General features: G+C 37.1%; 1 protein-coding gene across 1 annotated transcript in view; it reads left to right on the top strand.

Moving 5' to 3' along the window:
• PTPRQ (protein tyrosine phosphatase receptor type Q) overlaps window positions 1-14,227 on the top strand; it is a 198,873-nt gene that overhangs the window by 104,059 nt on the left and 80,587 nt on the right. The window contains exon 28 of the mRNA XM_073214156.1: window positions 5,834-6,157. Coding sequence (XP_073070257.1) covers window positions 5,834-6,157 — 324 coding nt within the window. The remainder of the gene's footprint in view (window positions 1-5,833; window positions 6,158-14,227) is intronic.

Genomic DNA, 14,227 nt, shown 5'->3' with positions numbered 1-14,227 from the left:
TGATGGCCTTCCTTTTTTACTTGTTATTTCCTCACACTCTCTTTTCTCCAGTTTAGCATACTTCCCACCCCTTGAGAAGCATTTTGTTTCCACTTACATTATCTCTCTGCCTACTCAATCTACTTAAACATCTTTTCTTCCACATCTCTACTAATCTTCAGTTCTCTCTTTGAACTACAGTTCCCAGATCTTCTCCTTCCCTTGAGCCTCCCCATTTGGCACCACCTACTTGTGGTGGTCTCTATTAGCTAAATGTCTTTTCATATATGTATGAAGAGAGCTTATACTCTAAAACTGACAACTTGCCCACATCATTCAGTGTGAATGTCAAATAAACACTATTGTTAAATTCAAGTAGGTGCAAAATTTATATCTGGTATGTTAACATTTTCTTTGCACTCAACTTTGCAGGAATCTCTATTTTTACATTGATCCATACTATGTTAGTGTTAGTGAACTACTTTTATTTGTGTATGCTCTATCATATGTTTGTACCTTGTGTTTCTAAAAAAGAATATAGATTATTTAAAATTAGTGGAGACAATATTCTTAATTAACTAGGAAAGATGATGTTGATACTTTTGTAAGTTTTATAAATATAATTTATAAATGTAAATTTTCAGACATCTGTTTTGCTTAAAAAAGATTACATATGTGCTTGAAGATAAAAACATACAGTCATAAATAAAGAATGAAATAAACTTGGTCTTCCATATGAGTATACTAAACCAATTCAGTGAGAGGTCAGTACAAATTACCATTGGAATCCTATCATGAGAGATTGGGAACTGCTATCATTGATATTCAGAAGTTTAAAGAATAATTACATTTTAACATTTTCATCTTCTAAGTAGAATCTAATAGTCACTAAAAACAACATACATTTAAAACTGTAACAAATTTTACTTCTATAGTTCTACAGACTTCCATTTCAACTATGATGAAAGTATTTCACTGATAAGAATAATTTATGAACAAAAATGTAATTTACGGAATACCTTGGCAGGGAATGTTGATCACTTCATCCCTGTTCAGTCATGTTTAGAAAATCTAAGCAAGCTGCGTGATTACTCCAGGAAGCATGGAATGAGGTGTTCAAATTAGTACCATCTGTGGATAGAAAAAGTTTGAGGTTTTTAGTCATTCTTAAAGAATGGAAATCTGATTCTCCATGCTAAAATGAGTGTAATCCTTTTTGTATCTGTAATTCAATAGGGCGATTGCCTTGAAATAGTCTAGTTCAACACACAGTTCGTCAGAAGGGAAGATAGTGGGTATAAATGAGGGTTGCTGCTGGTCATTTATGAGGGCCTCTGAGGTAGCCTTGTTTAAAAACACTGTCTATGAGTTATACTATATGTTTGGTCTCAGATTAGATTTATTTCTGGTTGATCTTTCTAACTACATTTGATTGAAAAATGTGGACAAAACATACCACATGAAAACCAAAGGACTGTTCAGTGAACTGTAATTTATTCCTATAGTCAGCACTTGCTGAGCCCCCGTATGTGCCAGACCCTGGGGTCTGTCCAAGGCCCATCCCTGTGCCTGTCACATGGATCCCTGTACCTGTCACATGGATGGCAACTGCAATTGTTATTACTCTTCTTTAGCCAGGTTAAAAATAACTCCTGTATGCATTTTGTTTCTTTGTCAAGTTAAAGTATTATCCTGTTTAGACCTTTTCTTCTCTGTAGTACTTCTCCCCAGTACTTATTTGAAGTTGATAGGCTACTGAAAATGTTTAATGTGTAACAAAGTTTGCAATTAAAGTCTTCTTTCCTAAAATCTGAACATTGGAGGGAAAAAAATTTGGTCGTGGAGCCATGGGCATCTAGTCATCCCTCCTGCTGAAATGGGGCAAGCGTGGCCTCCTCTGCCTTCTCCAGTTCATTGTATAGCTAATGCATCCAGTTTTTTCTTCCACCTCCAGTTGGTTACTAAACCCTAGGTAAAGGAAATTGAAACGTGGGAGGGATGGTGGTGATGGACGAGAAAGAAAGGAAAATGTCTAGAGCCTACTCCCTCCCTCTTGTGGGGAAAGAGCAGGGTCGATGTTTTAATGCAAATGAAAAGTCAATGTAAAACTTCTCAAGTATCCCCATTGCATTTAGGATAAAACTAAAAATCTTGAATTTAGTCTAGAAGGCTCAACATTATCAGATTCTGGCCTACATCTCCAACTTCCTAGGTTTCTATCCATCTCCTGGGGACCCAGCAGTCTTCTGTAAGTGTTTCCAATGTGCCAAACTCTCTCCTCCCTCAGAGTCTTAACACATACTGATGTTTTTCCTCCTGGGAAACTATATCTTATCTGTCAGTTTCTGATTAAATTATAATTCATCAGGAAAGCCTGACCACTTACCTAAATCAAGCCCCTGTTATATCCTCTTATTCATTTATTCATACAATCAAAAAAATATTTATTAAATGCCTGTTTTGTTCCAAGCATTAATCTAGACCTTCAGAAATAATCTAGTATGTTGACATTTTCATGTGTATAGAATATATAAATAAACACACATATTTTGGAGTAATTGTTCAATCTTTTATTGATATGAATGCAGAACCAAAAGTTCTAGATATTTGACATAAGTGTTGGAAAGATATGGAGATAAAAATAGGTTTAAGCCTATTAAAGTGGGTTTTCAGTGTAGAATTAGGATTTTTAGGGAGGTATATATTGGTTTAAAGTATCGAGGGCTGTGCAAACTAATAAAGTTATCTGGAAATAAATATTAAATGATTTCAAGATTTTGTTTTGAGTTTTGCTCTAGATGAGTAGACGTTGGTCTTTTTGTAGAGAGAGGGAAGTTGCATTAGTTTTCTATTATTATGTCCCAAATTTAGTGGCATTTATTAGTGCATGGTTCTAGGTCCAAAGTCTGGGCATTGCTGGGCTTAGATTCTCTATTCAGGGTCTCATAAGCTAAATCAAGGTGTCAATAAGCTGTATTCTCATGTGGAGCTCAGATCCTTTTCCAAACTCTCCTGGTGCAGCAGAATTCAGTTTCTTACAGTGGTACAACTGAGATCTCTATTTCCTGACTGGCTCTTAGCCAAGGGCTGCTTTTAGCTTCTAGAGATGTCCTGAATTCTTTATCATGTGAGCCCCTACTTCTTCAAAGCCAGCACAGAAGAAATTTTTGTACATTGAATCTATCTTTTGCTTTGAATACTGTCCTTTTTAGTAACTAGCCAAATGAAACTCTATTCTTTTAATGTACTTGTGTTATAAAATCAGGCACACTGGATAATCTCCCCCTATTTTAATGCAAGCTAATTTGAATTCTTGATTACAACCACAAAATTCCTTCACATCAGCACTTAGAGCAGTTTTGGTGGAAAAACAGGAAAAAGGTGTGTATACAGGGGCTGGGAATGTTGGGGAACATCTGCCTATGTAAAGATCAGATATTAAAAAGACAAGTGGAACAAAAAATCATCTCTAAATTTCCCTCAGATATGATCCTGTGATCTTTGTTTCCTTTGCCTGTTGAATGAATTCAACCACCAAGACAGATCTAAAAGTGTACTTCTTTCCTATTGCTGCCATGTTATTTCATCTTTTCTGAACTAATTCAGTGTCTATGAATTTGTGTCTTTTCCCCTTGTGCAGTTAACACTGGTAACAGACTTAATAAAATGTACATACGAACATCTCATTCTGACCCCATGATAGATAGCTTTCCATTGCCTGAGAAGCTGTCTGTAAGTCTGTCCCTCTGGCACAGTATGTCCCAGGCTGTTGCACAGTCTCTCTGTTTGTGATTGCCAGTATGAATTGTAGGCTATAGTCAAATTTGACTTTGACCGCATTACCCCGTTTTCTAATATCTTTACCTTTCCAGTCAGTGAAATCCCATTTCACTTGCAGTCATTTCTCTTAAAACTTTTCCTGCATCTCCAAGTCAGTCATATTTCTCTGCTTTGTGTTGGAATATTTTGAAAGTGTGTCTTATCTTAAGTAGTCTTAAGTTCAATTTAGTGGTTGAGGTATTTGAATAAATTATGGAAATTCTACATTTTGGCTAATCTAAAGCTTCTTCTATAAAGGTAAATTTTCCTTAAAAATTACTTTTTCTTTATTTCTTCTCTACATAAATAAAGAGAAAGAGGGAATGTATTGTCAGAAGAGTATCAAGTGTTCTGTTTGTAATGCTGTAAAGGTTAATGTTCAGTTAAATGCAGTAAGATTTGATGGTAAATTTTATTACTTGAAACCGAGCTACTGAATCTGATCATTTGGCTTCAAGTAATCTATTTCCTATTTTCCATTCCATTCGACTTTCTCTTCTCTTCTGGATTTAGACAAGTATATTAGCACTAAGTCTATAGCTAATTCAGTAAAAATTTAAGAGGAAATTCAGAATTTTCTGAACTCAAGTTCAGATCTCTCTGCAGAATTCCATGACATCACCTTCTGGGTATCTGATAGGCATATCAAAGTTAACATGCTCGAACTCAATTTGTAATCTTTCTCCCCAAAGCTTACTCCTTCCACAGTCATCTCTGTCTTGGTTAAGAGCGACTTCATCCTTCTATTTGTTTGATCCAAAGAACTTAGAACTTTTTCCTCTTATCCTCTTCTTCTCTTTCCTCTGCTGGTCTCTTTCTGTCCCATGTTGCACATCAGCAAATCATGTCATCTCTCCTTCAAATCCTATTCGGGTTCTTAATGCTTCCTTTCCTTTCTGCTGTTGCGACCCTAGTTCAGGCCGATCGTGGTTTCTTGTGTTCACTTTGCAGTAGCCTCCTTACTACTCTCCTGTTTTCATCCCTTTTGTCTATTGTATTCCCAGCACCTACAGTAGCACTTGGTACAAATTAGGTGCTCATCATGTAATGAATGTTGAATCAATACAATATGTTTAAGATTTAATGAGTTTCCTAACTTATTTATTATTTTCTTATTTTAAGTGTGAATGTTACCATAGAGTTTTCATACAAGTCCTTGTTGTTCTATCTCAGCCTCCTGAGCAAAACCCTCTCACCTATACAGGGAAAGGCATGGTTGAAGAAAGTGCCCATACACTTAGCTAACAGTTCTTTCGTGTTTCCAACCATAACATGCTTATTAGTTGTCCGATGAATGACTATTTTTTAAAACAAGGTGTAAGTTATGTATCTTGAATCCCTAACATCAGGCACAGAGCCTGACACATAAAATGCATACAGCAAACCAGAGGTTAATATGAAACCCAATAAGTGACTCTAAGTAGGACCATGTGATTGTAGGTGATACACAGATACCTTAGTCTTTGTGTTAATATCTATGTGCTGGATGATGATTTAGAAAGGGTTTTGTTAATTTTAAGTATATGCAAGATAAAATAAAAATCAACTTATAAATTATTAATTAACCTTGTTTTTTAAAAATTACTTTATAGTCAACATTTACCATATATAAGAGGTACTTGTGCCTACCTAGACATTAAAATATAAGAGTATCTCTTTTGGAAACAGAGTATTTAAAAATTCTAGCCATACTTAGGGATATCCATGGGGTTATACAGCATGTAGGGTTCTTTTGTACCAGTGCTAATATATGAAGCCAAAGTAATTTTATGTAAGCAACTTAAACCACTTGGGAGCAAAATTGGGAATAAAGCAAATCCCAGTTGTTCTGTCTATCCCTTTGAACCAGTGGTCTCTGAGGTATGACCTTAGGGTGCTGCTTGTTAAATGTGGGGTTATTTAACTAAGGGCAGTTGGAGGAAGAAAGCACCCCTAGGTGCATAATAAGGAAATCATTTTAAATGCTGTGTCTTTCTTCTTTACACAGAATGTTTGGTAATCTCATTTTTTTTTCCTTTTTCCCTTTTATTTTTAGTTCCCAGTGTTCCCACAAACATCACTTTTTCAAACGTGCAGTCAACCAGTGCCACACTGACATGGGTGAGGCCTGACAGAATCTTTGGCTACTTCCAGAATTATAAGATTACTACGCAACTTCGGGCTCAGCAGTGCAGAGAATGGGAATCTGAAGAATGTGTTGAATATCAGAAAATCCAATACCTCTATGAATCTGACCTCACTGAAGAGACGGTATATGGATTAAAGAAATTTCGATGGTATAGATTCCAAGTGGCCGCCAGCACCAATGCTGGCTATGGGAACGCTTCGGGCTGGGTGTCTGCGCAAACCCTGCCTGGCCGTGAGTACTAGCCCATATAGGTTGATATACTTTTGCATTCAAGGAAAAGCTCTTGAAATGTTTTTGCATTCAAGGAAAAGCTCTTGAAATAGTTTCCCATAGAAATCACTCAAAATGTAGAAAAGATTCCTCTTGCAACCTTTGTTTTATATTTTAAAGTAACTGGTTGTCCTACTTGCTTAGACAATATCACTAATTGTAATAACCATTAAACATAATTAAGGAAACAAATTTCTATTATTACTTCCTGAATCCTGTCTGATAGAACTGTGATGGCTTCCATCTTAATACATAGATATATACGTATATCTCTGTATATACACATATATACACATTGATTTCTGTTATATTCTGTATCTCTATATTAATGATTTCTACTTGATACATTTGTGTGTAGAATTCATGACACATAAATGACTGAGTCTGCAAACTAAAGTAATATATTTATTTTTAATTGAATTGAATTTCAATGGAAAACTCTATTGCAGTTATTATTTGGGCTTTTCCCATATTTCCAGAGTGGTGCCATGGTCCTAAGTTTAATATTGCCACAAAGGGTTACAAGTCTCTCTTGTGGCTGATCACTGGGCTCTACTGATTGCTCTTGAGCACCTTTGTCCGTGCCTACACTTTCCCTTCCTATTTGGAAGCTGTGCTGCTTTTCTTCCAGACTTTACAACCTTTCCAATGACTTCAGGCTTATACAAACACATGTACCCACAGTAAACCAGATGAAATAAGTCTGCAAGCAGCTTCACAGCTTGTGCTTTGCACCTGTACAAATTCTGAGGCAAAGAAATCCCACGGGCCTGGCTCTTGGCTTGAGATGGGAAGAATAAAAATACGGAGAAGAAACATAAAATAATCTCTCAACATTATTCTGCCATCTACACATCTTTAAGGACTTTTGCGTTCAAGAAAAGAGTATTCAAATGCTTCCATAGAAATCACTCAAAGTGTAGGTAAAGATGACTCTTGCTACGTTAGTTTCATATTTAAAAATAACTCATTACCCTACTCCCTTAGACAACATCACTATCTGTAATTAAGTAAAAACATTTCTATTATTTATCCTGTCTACTGTCTACATAGACTTGGGATGACTTCCACGCAAAACCAATGAATAGCAAGTCAGCTGCTGCAGGTTGGGGCTCTGAGGCTTGACTACACTGTCCTTCAAATGCCATTCCTGCACCAGCCCCTCGAGAGTGACTATCAGATCGGCCAGGTTAGCCATCCCAACACCAGCCCATGTAAACCCTCCAGAAAAGGACCCTACATTACCATCCTCCCGTCCTAACCAGGACTACTACTGGGTGATTCTTTTCAAATCCAAATCATATTTAAAACAAAAAATTTTCCATACCTCTTAGCAGAGTAATATGTGTAAGTGCACACACACACAGATTTTCAGTGATACATGGATGCTGTCAAGGCCTTTACTAGTTAGGGAAACAAACTTTGATCTAGAGGCTTTCTTGTCTAGATCACTAAATGTGTCTCTTGTTACTACACCCTAGAGTAACTGACATATTATTTGTAAAGTAAATGTTTAATAAATGTTTGTTAATGCAATTCAGCATTTGAGAAACAATCCAGACAACTCAGCCTTCAACACAGTTGTCCAGCTTCGCCTCTTTGTGGCACTTTGATCTTGGTTTCTGTAAGATCTGCTCTTCTGGTTTTTTCCTACCTGCCTAGGTAGGCTTTCTCAGTCTTCTTTGCTCATTATCCTTTTTTTCTCTTAATCTATGTTTGGATTGTCCAGAGATCTATATTTGGCCCTTTTCTTTATCAGTACACAGCCCCTGTGAGATCTTACCTGAAGTGGCCTTATTCTCTCCCATGGCTTTAAACTCTATTTATACAGTGATTATTCTCAAATACCTACTTTCAGCTCTGGCTGCTCCCTACAGCCCAGATCAGTGTATTTACCTGGTCAGCTGACCTCACGGGCCTGTGTGTTGAACATACCTCTAAAAATTACCATGGTCTACACTTTCTCATCCTTCAATCCTCCCTATGTTAGTAAGGTGCACCTTTATTCATCTGGTTGCAGAAAATGAAAATCTAGGTGGTATTCTTTTCCTCAACTCTGCCAAAGATTTACCTCAACAGCACCATCTTGACCTCCTGAGCTTCTCGCTGATCTTTTTAAACCTAAATTAGACGATCTCACTTCCTTGTTTAAAGTCATCCAAAGAATCCCCATGGCTCCAAATAAAATGCAGATTTCTTAGCATGATTAACAAAACCCTATATAACCTGGCTTTCACCTAACTCCTTAACCTCCTCCATAGCCACTTTCCCAGTTACCATTACCCTGCCCTTACCCTGGACATTTTTTCTGTTGCTTGACCACACTAACCTCCTAGAATTGGGGCCTTTTGACTGGAATGTTCTTCCACCTCCAAGTTTGCATGTGCAACTTTGTATAACTTATACCTTTACTTAAATGATTCCTGCTTAGAACAAATTTCCCTGACCACCCAATCTAAAATAGCCAAGTGATATTTTTCTAGAATGTTATTGTATTTTAGTGAACATTTATAGTTACTTGATCATTTTCTATTTTTGTTTTGTTTGTGTTTAAAATCTGTGTTGACCATCACTATTTCCTTATTTCCTAGAATGGTGCTTTGATAATAGTAGGTAACTAAACTACTTAACTAAATATGATATTAATTTATAATATAGTCACTCTATAATGTTTCTGAGTGAATGAAACTTGAATAAATAAGTAAAAATGGTTAAGGGAGAAAGAATTGTTTTTCAGTGCAGGTGATGGTAAGGATGACGGTGTCATAACAAAGAAAAGAAAGATATGGAACAACCAGATTCAGTTTGGGTTTAGTTAATAAGTATGGCTATTTTGGACCTGTTGATTCTGAGAAGAAATAACTATTCTAATCCAATTAATAGAAAACAAAAAGAAATAGATGCTTAGAGATTAAAACATAGATAAAGCTAAAGATATTAATTGCTTGAACCAATAAGAATAAATAAAATCACACATACAGATTTGATAGAAAAATGGGTCACTGACTGAATAAACTTTAAAGTCCCAGGGGCAACTGAAAGTTACCTGACAGGGACAGACAGGGACCCTAATGAAGGAAACAGGCTGATATAAGGCAGTCAGGAGTGGCGGAAACCCTGACAAATTAAGAGAATATGCTGTCTAAAGGGACAGTCACTATTCACTTCTGGTCAATTACTGTCCTATAGACAGACCATGCTATTAGAATTTCTTATGTTTTCAGAAAATATTTTTTAATGTGAAAATGTTCAATTTCTTGCATGTGACAATTTAAAAGCATTTAGTTGTTCAAAGTAAACACAGTGGTAGCCCAGATCTGGTCTGTGGGCAGCTAATTAGTAACCTTTGGTTGAAAGAGACCTTGCGCCTGTATCTGCGGCCACTGCAGGTTCCCCTCCTACTTGTATGAGCATCTCACGTGGGCAGCACCTGCATCTTCCTGTTACTCGAGCCCCACAGTGGCCTTTCTGATTGCTTCATCTTTTCAAAAACACGAGACAGGATGATAGGAATGTTCAGTCCGCATAAAACAGCATCTAACGTGATCAGCTCAGAAGCTGGTAAATGAACCTGGGAAGGTGGACTAGTAAAGAATCCCATCCTGAATCCTGAAAGTTTAGGATTCTTTCCACTTGAATGTCATTGCATCCACCTTAGTTCCTCCATTTTCTACCTTCTCTTAAAGTCTGTGATCCACTTGCTAGAATTTGGTCATTATCCATTCCCTGCTGCTCCATTTTGCTCATTCTGGTCTAAAGGGATCATAGCATAATTATTTCAAATATTTTAAAATCAATGTGAACTTTAAAAAGAAAAAGTGCATTGCTTTCCTAGTTTTACCAGGATGGCTCACTGGGCCATTGGTGGTAGGTTGGTTGGTCTGCTAGTTCTTGGTGTGACAGAGAGTAATTTTAGCCTTTCTTACCCCAGCTCCCAAGTCTGTCTTGACTAATCCATGGAGGGCCTCCATGTGGAGTACCATGTTGTCTTCTTTTTTTTTTTTAATTTTATTTTGGTATCATTAATCTACAGTTACATGAAGGACATTATGATTACTAGGTTCCCCCCTTCACCAAGTCCCCCCCACATCCCCGTTCACAGTCACTGTCCATCAACATAGTAAGATGCTGTAAAATCACTACTTGTCTTCTCTGTGTTGCACAGCCCTCCCCGTGCCCCCCGTACATGCTAATCGTAATGTATCCTTTCTTTTTTTCCTACCCTTATCCCTCCCTTCCCACCCGTCCTCCCCAGTCCCTTTCCCTTTTGTAACTATTAGTCCATTCTTGGGTTCTGTGCTTCTGCTACTGTTTTGTTCCTTCAGGATTCTTTTGTTCTTATACTCCACATATGAGTGAAATCATTTGGTACTTGTCTTTCTCCGCCTGGCTTATTTCACTGAGCATAATACCCTCTAGCTCCATCCATGTTGTTGCAAATGGTAGGATTTGTTTTTTCCTTATGGCTGAGTAATATTCCATTGTGTAAATGTACCACATCTTCTTTATCCATTCATCTACTGATGGACATTTAGGTTGCTTCCATATCTTGGCTATTGTAAATAGTGCTGCGATAAACATAGGGGTGCATCTGTCTTTTTCAAACGGGAGTGCTGCATTCTTGGGGTAAATTCCTAGAAGTAAAATTCCTGGATCAAATGGTATTTCTATTTTGAGCATTTTGAGGAACCTCCATACTGCTTTTCACAATGGTTGAACTAATTTACATTCCCACCAGCAGTGTAGGAGGGTTTCCCTTTCTCCACAACCTCGCCAACATTTGTTGTTGTTTGTCTTTTGGATGGTAGCCATCCTTACTGGTGTGAGATGATATCTCATTGTGGTATTAATTTGCATTTCTCTGATGATTAGCGATGTGGAGCATCTTTTCATGTGTCTGTTGGCCATCTGAATTTCTTCTTTAGAGAACTGTCTATTCAGCTCCTCTGCCCATTTTTTAATTGGGTTATTTGCTTTTTGTTTGTTGAGGTGTGTGAGCTCTTTATATATTTTGGATGTCAACCCTTTATCGGATCTGTCATTTATGAATATATTCTCCCATACTGTAGGATAATTTTGTTCTATTGATGGTGTCCTTTGCTGTACAGAAGCTTTTCAGCTTGATATAGTCCCATTTGTTCATTTTTGCGTTTGTTTCCCTTGCTTGGGGAGATATGTTCAAGAAGAGGTCACTCATGTTTATGTCTAAGAGATTTTTGCCTATGTTTTTTTCTAAGATTTTTATGGTTTCATGACTTACATTCAAGTCTTTGGTCCATTTCGAATTTACTTTTGTGTATGGGGTTAGACAGTGATCCAGTTTCATTCTCTTACATGTAGCTGTCCAGTTTTGCCAGCACCATCTGTTGAAGAGACTGTCATTTCCCCATTGTATGTCCATGGCCCCTTTATTGAATATTAGTTGACCATCTATGTTTGGGTTAATGTTTGGAGTTTCTATTCTGTTCAATTGGTCTGTGGCTCTGTTCTTGTGCCAGTACCAAATTGTCTTGATTACTGTGGTTTTGTAGTGGAGCTTGAAGTTGGGGAGTGAGATCACCCCCACTTTATTCTTTCTTCTCAGGATTGCTTTAGCTATTCAGGATCTTTGGTGTTTCCATATGAATTTTTGAACTATTTGTTGCAGTTCATTGAAGAATGCTGTTGGTAGTTTGATAGGGATTGCATCGAATCTGTATATTGCTTTGGGCAGGATGGCCATTTTGATGATATTAATTCTTCCTAGCCTGGAGCATGGGATGAGTTTCCATTTGTTCGTGACCTCTTTAATTTCTCTTAAGAGTGTCTTATAGTTTTCAGGGTATAGGTCTTTCACTTCCTTGGTTAGGTCTATTCCTAGGTATTTTATTCTTTTTGAGGCTATTGTGAATAGAATTGTCTTCCTGATTTCTCTATTAGTTTATTGTTAGTGTATAGGAAAGCCACAGATTTCTGTGTGTTAATTTTGTATCCTGCAACTTTGCTGAATTCCGATATCAGTTCTAGTAGTTTTGGAGTGGAGTCTTTAGGGTTTTTTATGTACAATATCATGTCATATGCAAATAGTGACAGTTTAACTTCTTCTTTACCAACCTGGATTCCTTGTATTTCTTTGTTTTGTCTAATTGCTGTGGCTAGGATCTCCAGTACTATGTTGAATAACAGTGGGGATAGTGGGCATCCCTGTCTTGTTCCCGATCTCAGAGGACAAGCTTTCAGCTTCTCGCTATTCAGTATGATGTTGGCTGTGAGTTTATCATATATGGCCTTTATTATATTGAGGTACTTGCCCTCTATGCCCATTTTGTTGAGAGTTTTTATGATGAATGGATGTTGAACTTTATCGAATGCTTTTTCAGCATCTATGGAGATGATCATGTGGTGTTTGTCTTTCTTTTTGTTGATGTGGTGGATGATGTTGATAGATTTTCGAATTTTGTGCCATCCTTGCATCCCTGGGATGAATCTCACTTGGTCATGGTGTACGATCCTTCTGATGTATTTTTGAACTCGGTTTGCTAATATTTTGTTGAGTATTTTTGCATCTACCTTCATCAGCGATATTGGTCTGTAGTTTTCTTTTTTGGTGGGGTCTTTGCCTGGTTTTGGTATTAGGGTGATGTTGGCTTCATAGAATAAGTTTGGGAGTATTCCCTCCTCTTCTACTTTTTGGAAAACTTTAAGGAGAATGGGTATTATGTCTTCTCTGTATGTCTGATAAAATTCTGAGATAAATCCATCTGGCCCAGGGGTTTGTTCTTTGGTAGTTTTTTGATTACCACTTCAATTTCGTTGCTGGTAATTGGTCTGTTTAGATTTTCTGTTTCTTTCTGGGTCAGTCTTGGAAGGTTGTATTTTTCTAGGAAGTTGTCCATTTCTTCTAGGTTTTCCAGCTTCTTAGCATATAGGTTTTCATAGTACTCTCTGATAATTCTTTGTATTTCTGTGGGGTCCGTCGTGATTTTTCCTTTCTCCTTTCTGATTCCGTTGATTTGTGTTGACTCTCTTTTTCTCTTAGTAAGTCTGGCTAGAGGCTTATCTATTTTGTTTTCTCTCTTGAAGAACCAGCTCTTGGTTTCATTGATTTTTTGCTATTGTTGTATGCTTTTCAATTTTATTTATTTCTTCTCTGATCTTTATTATGTCCCTCCTTCTGCTGACCTTAGGCCTCATTTGTTCTTCTTTTTCCATTTTCGATAATTGTGACATTAGACCATTCATTTGGGGTTGTTCTTCCTTCTTTAATTATGCCTGGATTGCTATGTACTTTCCTCTTAAGACTGCTTTTGCTGTATCCCACAGTAGTTGGGGCTTTGTGTTATTGTTGTCATTTGTTTCCATATATTGCTGGATCTCCATTTTGATTTGGTCATTAATCCATTGATTTTTTAGGAGCGTGTTGTTAAGCCTCCATGTGTTTGTGAGCCTTTTTGCTTTCTTTGTACAATTTATTTCTAGTTTTATGCCTTTGTGGTCTGAAAAGTTGGTTGGTAGTATCTCAATCTTTTGGAATTTACTGAAGCTCTTTTTGTGGCCTAGTATGTGGTCTATTCTGGAGAATGTTCCATGTGCACTTGAGAAGAATGTGTATCCTGTTGCTTTTGGATGTAGAGTTCTATAGATGTCTATTAGGTCCATCTGTTCTAGTGTGTTGTTCAGTGCCTCTGTGTCCTTACTTATTTTCTGTCTGGTGGATCTGTCCTTTGGAGTGAGTGGTGTGTTGAAGTCTCCCAGAATGAATGCATTGCATTCTATTTCTTCCTTTAATTCTGTTAGTATTTGTTTCACATATGCTGGTGCTCCTATATTGGGTGCATATATATTTATAATGGTTATATCCTCTTGTTGGACTGAGCCCTTTATCATTATGTAATGTCCTTCTTTATCTTTTGTTACTTTCTTTATTTTGAAGTCTATTTTGTCTGATACTAGTACTGCAACACCTGCTTTTTTCTCTCTGTTGTTTGCATGAAATATCTTTTTCCATCCCTTGACTTTAAGTCTGTGCATGTCTTTGGGTTAGGTGAGTCT

The sequence above is a fragment of the Manis javanica genome, chromosome 10 (assembly GCF_040802235.1).
Source record: "Manis javanica isolate MJ-LG chromosome 10, MJ_LKY, whole genome shotgun sequence".
Classification (NCBI taxonomy): Eukaryota; Metazoa; Chordata; class Mammalia; order Pholidota; family Manidae; genus Manis; species Manis javanica.
This window is presented reverse-complemented; position numbering and strand designations above follow the sequence as displayed.